Source organism: Lytechinus pictus, chromosome 19 (genome assembly GCF_037042905.1).
Source record: "Lytechinus pictus isolate F3 Inbred chromosome 19, Lp3.0, whole genome shotgun sequence".
In the NCBI taxonomy this organism is placed as follows: Eukaryota; Metazoa; Echinodermata; class Echinoidea; order Temnopleuroida; family Toxopneustidae; genus Lytechinus; species Lytechinus pictus.
This window is the reverse complement of record NC_087263.1, coordinates 6,961,651-6,973,953: the sequence shown is the minus strand read 5'-3', so window position 1 is coordinate 6,973,953 and position 12,303 is coordinate 6,961,651. Positions and strand designations below refer to the sequence as shown.

The window sequence follows — 12,303 nt, the reverse complement described above, 5'->3', positions numbered from 1 at the left end:
GGGCAAGATACAGGACAAGTAACAATAACCACTAACACATTAACAGGGCTATTGATTCCTACAATTTCTTTTGGGAGGGTAATGGGAACGGAAATGTATCCTTCGTACATTACTGGGCTTCCATTAGCACCTTCTATCCTAAATACTCTGTCTAATATTTTCTCAAGGGGATACTTATCTCTTAAGTGTTCGTCATAGAAGTGTTTCTGCATGGTAGTGACTACGCTCCCACTATCTATGAGACAGGTGGTGGGAATGTCGTCAACTACACATGCAGTCTCACAGGGCTCACCTACTAAACCTTCAGGGATATCAATATTACAATTACTATTGTTATCTGAACTTTATGTCAAACAATGAGGGCGCTTTTTCTTCTCTTTGTTTCGACCACCCGTCCACCCACTGACAGGGGTCTTTACTCGTTTGGGGGACTCCTAACAGTTTTTGGCTCGTTAATTGCCTCCCATGCCTTAATAATTTCTTCTCTTTTGGCCATGTTCCTATTCTTGAGCTCTTGGTTTGGTGGGTTTTCGCACTCATCTTGATAGTGGTCAAACTCACCACACTTGAAGCACACGATTACCCTAACTGGGCATCGAGGGGAAGATTTGGGACGAGATGTTGAGGGATGATATTTGGATTTATTGGAAGGAGATGCTCCTTTATTTGGGCCTTTCTGGGGTTTGTTGTGTTTTGGTTGGGTCTCTTTTTGTTCCTCAGTGTGATATAAGCTCATGTTCTCAAATTGCACATAGCTACGGACTATTTTGGGGTTGGGTTTGTATTGGGCCATCTTGGCATTTCTGGTTGCCTCTGCCTCTCTTATAATACTAATTAATTTAGGAAATGGGGGTGCAATGATCTGGTTATGCAAATTCGTTACCGTTAATATATATTCGTCGTGACATCCGAGCTTGAATTTGTCCAGCAACTTTTGGGTTGCTGCTTGATGGGAGAACTCCCCCACCTCAACCAATCTACTAACCTTCAATTGGAGTCGCTTCAGGAAATCCGATGGTCTTTCGTCCTTACCTTGGACCAATCCCATGAACTCCTGAAGCAACAGGTTATTGTTTTGAACAGCACCATAGATGCTGTCCAAATAGGCCAGTAGATCGAGTGAGGTGGTGCCTGCCGCGACTTGCTTAGCAAAGTCTTTAGCAGGTAATAGGAGGCGAGTCACCATTTCACGACGTTTTGATTGTTCGCTCAGGCCAGCCAAAGTGGCTATTTCCCTTGCGACATCGTGAAATGTCTCCCAGTCCACTTCACCTTGCTTAACTGGTTCCTTTCCAGAGAAGAGGCCAAGCCTCGGCAAGCGGATCTGAGATGACTCTGGGGTAGAGATACCTCCTTGGGGGGTATTAGAACTCCCTCTAACTAACTGCTTCAACTCATCAAAACTTATCCCTGCCCCTGCAAGGAAATCACTCAGTGTATCTGAGGGAGAGGGAGGAGGCGAATCCTCCTTGACCTCAAAAGGGGTGGGGGTACCAACCAAATCATTAGCTTCAGCCGTGATTAACAAACCAAACAATATTGGAAATATAGCTAACAAAATACGAAAATTATGAAAATGAACAGAGTCCTAAGATAATTGCCTGAAATTATCTATCAAATACAAATCTCAAACAATATCAAAATAAAAATGACAAAATATTCAACACCAAAATACTGTGCTCTTGTAAGGCAAACAGTATCAAAATATAATACAAAGAGAGAAAGAAAGAAAAGAAAAGAAAAAGGAAAACTAACAACAGAGAATCAACTACCAAAGAGTTGGATTCAAAACAAATGTCCTTATCAAACTGAGTAGATGACAGATTGATGGAACAAGAACCCGATCGGGAATAGTCTTATACCTAGACCCTAATTATCCACTATATTGAATGAACCAAAAGTGAGCGCGCAAATGCAGCAAAAGTATAATGCAAAGGATTTTCCAAGTAACCTGTTATGCACTCCTACAAAGTATCTCCTTACTCAAACAATAGAGCTAAATGGTGTAGAGATAGGATTTTCAATAACACACACAAATGGAACAAAATGAACTACAGTCATATACGCGTTCCTAAAGGTATCTTCACTCAATACCTATACTTACACCTTCTCTCCCTTAATACCATTTATTTAAAAGATAATCAAAAGGATTATACTATCACTTTGGTCATACAAATTACAAACCTAACAATTGCAAAGACTAACAATATTATAGTCTACTAACAAAAATATAACCTCGCTCTGCTACCAATTGTAGCACGGGTCCGTTTTGGGTGGGGGAGGATCTTTTACTTAACAATAATAACAGCGCAGCGGAAGGATTTTTATACAAAGAATCCCCAGATTCCCCACCCTGTCCGTCTACAGAGGTATAAATTAAATAAAACACTATTAGGTTGTAATTATTTTACTATGTAATAATCACACATCACATAATCAAACACCATCAATCAACAACATTCACACTATGCTATTAATTAATGTAAATTAATAAAAACTCGATAAAATAACTAACATACACATTATATAAAGGATATATGTTCCTTTAATTCTAAACTAAATTAACAGTATATACATGATATTTACAGTTATAAAAAATTGTGTAACTCCTAGCTACATAATTATCAGAACAGGAATGAACATATAGTTCAAAGGATACTTAGAATTTACTTCACTGGACATAACTTTAAAACAGTTGCCAAACAACTACTGATACATTAAGACTAACATAATGGCATTGAGGGTCTCAGTGCAGAAAGAAATAAATGCTGTTCATGGTCAGACGACCAGTGACCTGAGAATCAGGAAAATACGGAAATTATTGAAAAGTGATGTCTGGAGGAAGATGCTCTCTCTCCATCTCAAAAGTTGTGTATTCAGTTTAATCAGAATATGATTAATTATTTCTTATATTAAATATAAAATATCAAACTTCATCTCAATTAATTTCAACTAGGATTAGTAATTCATTTTACAATAACATATCAAATCAATAATGAAATAGAATGGTTTAGCACACTGATATTCAGGAAAGTCTTTAATCAGATACATTAGAGTCCGCACGGTATTAACGCGGCAAGATAGGGAACTCAGCCTATCCGCTTGACCAGAATAATACCGTTCAGTTGTTTTGGATTCGCGACTTGCTTAGAATTTGTAGTTCGCAAAGTTCAAAAGGTCCAACTATAAAACTCGCACCATGCTCGCGCTGCTAGACAATCATAAATAACAAGTGCTTTACCATGAACAATGGTCATAGATGGTTAGTAACAATTATAAGAAATTCAAACATTCAATAAGATGTAGATTATAGAATAATATCTATCATCAGATATGTAGGACTAAACTTTAAATATTATTCAATCAAAGATTGATAATAAGCCAAATGTGTAAAAGACAATTTTGGAAAAGTAACTTAACATTAAAAATTAAATCTATAAGATCAGTTATCAAATAATCTTATAAACTGAAATATGGAAGGATGACTTTGGATCTTACCTGAGAATCAGGAAAATACGGAAATTATTGTCTGGAGGAAGATGCTCTCTCTCCATCTCAAAAGTTGTGAAGAGGATGCCTCCAGAAGCTCTCTATATAGGTATTTTTGACAATACCATTATTTTTTGGAAGGGGTGTGTATATTTATAACAAGTAATACTTTTTGATCCTTGGTCATCTCTTTTCACAAACAAAAAACCAGTAAACAATAACTGCTTACCCCTTTAGGGTAGCAAAGATGGAAGAGTCCATCAACTTTTCCCCAAAATACTACTACGTCATTCATGTCATTCACGTCATTATTTTCTGAGAATAAGGACCACCTGACCCTTACTCACGCTAGCCAGAACTGACCATTGGCTCTCTCTTTCGCTCTCTCTCTCCCAGTATGTACAAGAGGTCATCCAAGTCATCTCACTCTCTCCTCTCACTCTCTACATGTTCTCTATCTATATAAGTTTGGGTACAAATACTACAATACAAAATTAATAGAGACTAATCTCTTTTAACTTATTTCTCTAATTATGTAGCACCATAAGAGGGGCTACATGTAGTTATTTACAAAACAAACATTAAAAAAATGGTCTGATACGTACAACTTTAACCTCTCTCGTCGGACCCGAAAATATTTAGATATGGATGTTACAAAAGAGATTGTTCATGCATGCATTATTAGCAAATTTGATTACTATATGGGATCACTGACTCTCAATTATTGAAATTGCAGAGGGTGCAAAACACCTGCGCAAGGCTTGTATATGGTTGTACGAAATATACATGCATCACACCAATACTAAGAAACCTACATTGGTTACCAATATGGCAGAGAATAGCATTCAACAATGATTGTATACAAAAAACACTTCTTGGTCAAGCTCCTGTCTACGTTACGGGATTATCATGATTATTGAGGTATAAACCAGTAATCGTGGTCGCAATTTGCGTATAGTTCAAGGGATCCTCTGCTTTTATAGATGTCATCCTTCAAAACAAAAGTAACGCTAGGCGATCGAGCATTTGCTTGTGTAGCCCCCAAGCTCTGGAATAGCTTACCCATCATGTCCATGGAAGTTAGGAAAGCACAATCCGTAAACGCAACTTTAAATCAAAGCTCAAAACACATCTATTTAATTAATAACAAGCATTATTTTTAGGAGTCCCATAAAGCGCAGTAGAATATATACTTTATGGAATAGTTTCTGCGCTCTATAAATTTTTATATATTATTATTATATTGTTTTTCCTTATGGGCTAACTCGCCCCGCTCAACTGCAGCATAAATTTTCTTTAGGGCCTGTTTTTGTCAAAACTATGTGGTATAATATACATAATTCTTAAGTATATTGTGGCTTGTTTAAAAAAAAAACACATTATATATCTATTCGTAGAAAACGATATATACATACTGCATAGTGTTCATGTGGGAGTGAATGAATTTTACCCACAAAATTTAGAGATCAAGTCCACCCCTTATTAAAAAAAGAAGTTTATTTGAATACATAGACAAAAAGCTAACAAGCATAAGCTTAATAATTAAGGTGACATTTCAAAGCTTTGCCCTATTTTTACAAAACAGTGTGATATACATAACACGGATAATTTGCAAATGAGAGAGCTGATGGAGTCACACTTACTCATGTTTTTTTTTTTTTTTTTTTTTTTTTTTGTATGTATGACTTATATTTACAGATCTGACAACGAAGCTCGGCGAACACTACTAGTATGCGATGCGATTGAATGAAAATCTAATTGCAACAAGTTTCAAATCCCGACTCTGTACATCTGTACAATTCTGTTTGTTTGTTTCTGTTTGTGGTAACTCCCGTAGGAACTCGGCAGGACAGCATTTTGCTGGTAAACGCCAAGCTGGTATATAACCAATTACCTTGGAAACATTTTACGTCTAGGTTAATCAGTCATAGTGGCTGACGTAATAGACGACATATAACACCCTTGGGCCTTTTTATCAAAGTGGAGACAATGGCAGAGTAGGGATTCGAACTCACAACCTTGCGATTATGAGTCCAATGCTCTAACCACTGGACCACACGACCCACAATCGCAGGCCAGCGCACACATTGCAACAGCTCAGCCACGCTGTATCTCACGGCGCCTCTTATTTTGCTTGTATGTTGTCTGCGCTGTAGAAGCGCAGCAAATTGGCCATGATGTCATCATCTAGGACAAAATCTTATTGGAAAGAAAGATCTGACATGTCAAATGTCTGAGATTTGGTTTGCGATCTTACTGCAACAAAGCGGGTCGCAGGCGCAGCTCGTTGTAGGTTGGTGCACACTTGGTAATTTTGTTTTCAACAGGATCTTGTGCAATTGCGTCGCATATATATTGTGAGCTGGACCTAGGGAAGCTCTTGACTGCATCACACTAGCTTGCAACCAAGACAATGCCACATGAAGAGGTCATGCTACATGTACCTCTAAACATTTGGAACACAATCCACATGTAACACATTAAACAAAAATATTTGTTTAAACAGTGTATCAATTAAGACACTTTTTAGCAGTCTCCAAACAAGTTTTAATTAAATTCACTTTTTCTTCTCTCGTCTGTATTCCTCAGCACGTAGAGACAACAAGGTAGTAATGTGCGTACTGCGTTATACAAGCAACATCATTATAATCATCATCATCAGTAGCCATGTTCAGCCCACTGTAACATGAGGGCCTCCCCAAGTTGGTGGAAAAAAGTGACTGTCTTGCGATGATGCAAACCACTTTATTCCAATGAACTCTGTGATACATGTATTAACCCAAATAAATTTATCATTTAACATGATTCATTGTTTTGCCAGTCTCCACTATAAAACAGCAAAATACAAGTAAAAGGTATTTTATTGCATAGTACAGTTAGGAAAAGTTCATGAATAGATTCCTGGACAAAACGGCACCAAAATTGATGTTTTTACCCCCAAATATGTATAGGTACACAAGAATACATACAAAGAAATAATGTAGGATGTATTGCATATTTTACACCTTTTATTGGCAGCAAACTAAGTCCCTTTTTTCACCCTCACTAAAACTATTGCATAACATACATGTATATCTATTTATCTTCCTATCTCTCTATCAATCTAGCTATGTACATATCGGCAGGAATATGAGGTTGTCGGGCCGTTGTCCTTAGCCAAAGGACAGCTTAATTTGAGTAGCTTGTTACAACAGATCATGACAAGGTTTTGTGAAAGGTTATGAACTGTGGAGGGTTCAATCTTGATAATCCATCTGGCTATCTTTGACAGGGTTACAGCTGTTCCTTCTTCTTACATTTGGCAGAGGTGCCGTTAGCTCGGTAGAGCGACCGCCAGATGCCTGGTTGACTAGTCTGTGATGCTCCATCGTTGGGTTTAATTGCACAGGATTGGTGGCATGTCGGTTGAGCGATTCTAATCTCTGAAGATGTCTTTCTGGCGGTGGCTCTTGACGGCTTTGACGTTGCAATCGTTCCTCCGATCTGCCTTGCTGCTGATTATTATTCCGTCTCAAAGACCGGTCCCTCCGATTTTCATGTGGCCCAAGCCGACTTTGAAATGTTCCCACATTGGGGGACTCACTCGAATGTCTCCTTTCACTCCTTCTATTCTCTGGTCTTTCATAAAGCGACTGATCTGAATGGGACAGGGGTTGAGGATATTGATCTACACCCTCTTGCTGCCGATTGCTTCCATGGCTGTGATATTGTCCTGAATTACTATGTAAATCTTGATGACTTCTGGCTATTCCTGCATCAGCATCCTCACCAGAAGGTCTAATTTTACTCCTTAAATCATTATCTTTTCTTCTTGATCTCTGAGGTCTGAACTTACCAAAAGTGCGACCTCTTATAGTAATACCTTTTCCCTTTCTTGAAATCCTCTCATTGTTTCCCAAACCAACAGCAATCTCATGCAGATTCTTCCCGTCATCACTCCCGTGATTTGGAATGTAACTAGAGCCATTTCCTCTCTGTCTTTGAGGAATATTGGTGTTACTGGGTTTGTCTTGGTCTGTACTCAATCCGTTACTATGACTTGTTGCTGATATGGTTTCATGCGGCTTCTTTAGGATGCCCCTGGGTTGAGAAGAGCCTCTGGATGTTTGTGGATAATCACTTCTTGTGGATGAGTTCATCTGAGAGGATGTCTCTTGGGCAGAGTCCTTCGTCCTTGGTACCTTTGCTGGTCTCTGATGATCTTCTGTATCTGTATTAAAGCTCACACGCCTCTTCCCCCTATAAACTTTGTTATCATCAACAGAAACCTGTATTGATCGTCTGTTCTCCTCCTGTCCATGGCACGGAACTTCCACAGCCCTAGTCTGATCCACAACAATTCCTTTCCGATTATGCTGCACTTGTTCTTCAATCATGGGGTTGCTACCTTCACTGAACAATGCCTCTTCTTCCATTGGATCCTGGCTATTACCATAGGCGGGATTCCCTTCATGACGTGGGTTGTGCCTGCTCTCATAAACGAGCTCCATTCCATTAGAAGGCCCTGCTTGTTCTCTTCTCTGCGAAGCTTCAGATTCAGTTGTCGGAGATAGACCGTTCCAGCTCCATGTCTGCTGATATCCTGGCAAAACTTGAACTTCAGATCCAGTCAATGGAGAACGACCACCCGTTCCCAATCTTGATTGGTCTCCTGGTGAACTTCTTCCCACGGATTTAGTCAAAGAATGTCCAGGCTGTCCCAATCTCTGCTGATGTCTAGCTGCTGATCCTCGAAATTCAGTCCTTGGAGTGTGTGACTCTGATCCCTTCCTATATGTACTGGCTTGGGAATATCTTTCTCTGCAGTTCTGTGCATCTTCCCTGTAGGTTGCTTGGGAAGTCCTGAAGACAAGCTTTCTACCAGTAGCATCATCCACCAGGTATTTCCAGTTGGCAAACTGCAGACAAATCAATGAAGAACTTTGTCAAGATTTATGGCATTATGGAGATTCTTGGGGATACTAAAAGAAAAATACGGCCACAGCATGCAGTCACAATCAATCCTTATTTAATTATAGCAAGATTTAATTACATGAATAATTCAAAAAGAAATTAACAAAAAGAAGATAAGAATTTAATAATAGTTATAGATCCCAAATATAATTTTACATAGCTGTTTATATGGCCTTTGTCCCTAGACTTTGTAAACCTTGAAAGATAGTGAGATCAATCTATTTTGATATTGAATAAACCACATTGAACCACATTGAATTTCGTCAAAGTGATATCAGACCAAGCAATAGTAAACCAGATTGCATTAACCTAAGTGAACAAGAGGTAGTAATTACCTCAACGAACGAAGTGACATTTGACAAAGACAATAAGACCAAACAAATTTCAATGGTAAATTGCCAACTCGTCCACTCACCACATGGTCTACTTTCATTTAGTCTAATGCCATTCAGTCCATCAACATTTCGTCTAAAAACCAATCATCACTTCGTCTAATCACCATTTCGTCTATGACCATTTCATCTCATTTCCAGTTGGTCTAAATATCCATTCCATTTTCATTCATTTTGCAAGATTTAACACTTTGTCCAACTACATGTTGACCAAATGTTATGGATTAAATGGCTATTGGACCAACTGGTTATTTTGGACAAATAGCTTTAGACTAAATGATAGTAGACCATGATGTGAGTGGATGAATTGATAGTAGACCGAATGATAGTAGACGAGTTGGCAATTGGAAAAAATTGGAAATAAACAAATTTCAATACTTCTTTGTTTCTGAAGCCTTTTATTAAACACTATCACTTTCCACTACATGTATACCTCCTTCATTCTTGCCATGTTTCCGACAATGATGAGACTAAAGTTGGCTCGGGTCAACACAAGATTCAGTACCTGTTTGTTCATCAAAAATCTGAAATAAGGATAATAGTGACGACTTCAAATGATGAAACCATTATCAAGTGATACATCGTAAAGGGACATAGCAAATGGTAAGCTGGTTCTAAGGTTCCATGAGATTTGCTCCGGTAACAACTGCTGTTGTAAATTCCATACACTAATTGAATCGCCAAATTCAACCCTGGATAAACCCTAAAAAGACTGGGGGGCTGAATCAGCCCCCCCCTCTATATTTTTCGCAATAAATCCGCCGCGCGACCGCATCACTCGCTGACTTTTTACTTTCAAGTCTCGCGCAACTTTTGAGACCAAAATTGTGACCCCCGGGTACGCGGTTCCGAAATTACACAACATTGCGTAAGTGCATGCAGACCCAAAATTACTCAAAAACGTGAATTTGTGTACAAATCCCATGCAAATGGTGTTTTTAGCCAAAATTCATTAATGTATCATTATTTTTACTTTTACTGCTTAAAATCAATTAATTTTATCTTTTTTATGGTTAAAAAAAGTCCCTGACGATTTCCATTGAAAAAACAATAAAAAACAAAAAGTCGAAAAACAGAGAAATACATAAGAAATTTAGAAAACAATAGAATACATAAGAAAATAAATGTGATGCTGAACATTTTGAAAAATAAATTTGATCAGATGCCTATCTAGAGTATGTGAAACAAAAATTAGCATTTTAGGGGCATTATTTTATTAATTAGAGCAAACTTATGATTTTACGCATAAATTAGCATAATTAATGAGCAATGAGATTTTTCGCAGAATTTGATATTATAGTTTTGTAAATAATACCATGGGTAACGCGCGTGCCAATTTTCGTCGCGATCGCGCGATCGACGGCCGAGATCATAAGGGGGGGGGGCTGAATCAGACCCCCCCCCCCCAGTCTTCTTAGGTGTAGAAATAGCCCAGTCTATTTAGGGTTAAACACTATACCCTATCCTAAACCTAAAATAAAACCCTATTGTAAATCTGACCATATATCTTAGACGAAGGTGCAAATGTTAATACTCATTCAGTTCAATTGCGTTGCTATAAATTCTTTTTGGTTTTATCTGTATTTTTTATTTTTCTACAGACTAAGTATTTACTTTGTTCTAGATGATTTGAGTGCTATATTCTGTATTTTTTTGTACAATTTTTTTACTATGAATAATTTGACTTTGTGAACAGTGTTTTGTTGATATACTATTATTTGTATGATTTTGAACTGAATGATTTTAATAAATACTATAACAAAAAAATGTTGGTTTTAAAGCCACGATAAAGATATGGTTGGTAAATGGTCATAACATCAATTATACTAGATTATCCTCCGACATTCCAATAATACATTTCATTACTTTTTAACTGGGTCGGAAAAGAAGGCAAACCAGAATTCGTCCGACGTAGTCAGATTTCGTTAATGTCTTTCCCATTCAAGGGTTCTGATGAAAAAGCTACATACAGTACTAATTTAAGATAATTTATTTCTAAGAGTAAAACGTTTATTCATTTTTCATTTCATCACCACCAACACCAATACCACAAATATTATCATCATCATCATCATCATCACCACCACCACCACCACCACCATTATCAGTGATTTGTATGTACATACTAACCCATGATCATCAGGTGTTCCTCCGGTTCTTGTGCAACACAAAATGATGACATCTTTCTCCAAGCCAAAGAAATCTATTGGTGTTCCTACAAGTGTCTTATGAATTTTCTGCCTATAATTCAACATCAATTTTTTTTTTGAATAGCAAAAATAATAAAAAGTGACAATAATGGTGTTTAATAATTAAAAGCCTTTGGCCCTTATTCTGCATTTGGGTTTCATTCAAGCTCTGGTCTTAACCCCATCTAGCCCGAGATGGGGGGGGGGGGGCTTTTTTACCTCCTCCCCTCGACATTTTCATTTTTATTAAATTATATTTGACCAATCCTTAATAAGCCTCATCACATCATAACTGCAAGGAAGCAGTAAAAGACAAAGATCAAATTCACTGACATAAATAAGCATTTGTGATTGATTGATGATTATTCATTTCATCACATCCAAGCTGAAGAGGAACAAAGTGTTCATAATCTTTGACAGTAGCCCAAACAATAGTCAACGAGCCAGAAGCGATTTCCAAAGTTCCAATATTCAAACGATTTCTAAACTTGATCACTGACATACTATCACAGTCACCGGGAATGACTTAACGCTTGAATGGTGACCCTTTCTTAAAGGTCAAGTCCACCTCAGAAAAATGTTGATTTGAATCAATAGAGAAAAATCATACAAGCACAATGCTGACAATTTCATAAAAATCGGATGTAAAAAAAGAAAGTTATGACATTTCAAAGTTTCGCTTATTTTCAACAAAATAGTTATGTGAACGAGCCAGATACATCCATTTTAGAGAGTTGATGATGTCACTCACTCACTATTTCTTTTGTTTTTTATTGTTTGAATTATACAATATTTAAATTTTTACGAATTTGACGATTAGGACCTCCTTGCCTGAACCACAAAATGTAAAAAAAAAAAGGAATTCCACGTGTTCGGGAAGGAATGAAACTTCATTTTACATGACAATGACGAGAAAATCAAAATATTTCATATTTCATATAATAAAATACAAAAGAAATAGTGAGTGAGTGATGTCAACAGTTCCCTCATTTGCATACTGACCGAGATGTGCATATTACTGTTTTGTGAAATGAAGCGAAACTTTAAAATGTCATAACTTTCTTATTTTACATCCGATTTTGATGAATTTGTTAGTGTTATGCTTGTTGAATTTTTCTCTTTTTATTCAAATCAAGTTTTTGTTGGGGTGGACTTGTCCTTTAGTACATGATATATCCCTGTGCAGTTGTCTTCGCACCTAAGAACATGTTCCAGTCATGCATAAAGCCGTGAGTAACTTCACAAATAGCTTTATGAAACACACACCAGGGTCCAGTAAC

At 37.4% G+C, this 12,303-nt stretch overlaps 2 protein-coding genes across 2 annotated transcripts in view; both read right to left on the bottom strand.

Annotated features, from left to right (window-relative positions):
- Positions 1–415: 415 nt before the first annotated feature.
- On the bottom strand, positions 416–3,784 carry LOC135157663 (uncharacterized). Its single transcript, XM_064114059.1, has 2 exons — positions 3,719–3,784; positions 416–1,588 (listed from the first exon to the last, which is right to left on the bottom strand). The coding sequence occupies exons 1-2, from the start codon at positions 3,782–3,784 to the stop codon at positions 416–418; spliced, it is 1,239 nt and encodes a 412-aa protein (XP_063970129.1).
- Positions 3,785–5,164: 1,380 nt separating this feature from the next.
- The window catches only part of LOC129282658 (regulator of nonsense transcripts 1 homolog), a 30,607-nt gene continuing 23,468 nt past the window's right edge, over positions 5,165–12,303 (bottom strand). Inside the window, exons 11-13 of the mRNA XM_064113766.1 lie at positions 10,965–11,075; positions 9,268–9,358; positions 5,165–8,387 (exon numbers count right to left, since the gene is read on the bottom strand). Of these exons, the coding sequence (XP_063969836.1) occupies positions 6,726–8,387; positions 9,268–9,358; positions 10,965–11,075 (1,864 nt within the window). The 3' untranslated portion in view covers positions 5,165–6,725. The remainder of the gene's footprint in view (positions 8,388–9,267; positions 9,359–10,964; positions 11,076–12,303) is intronic.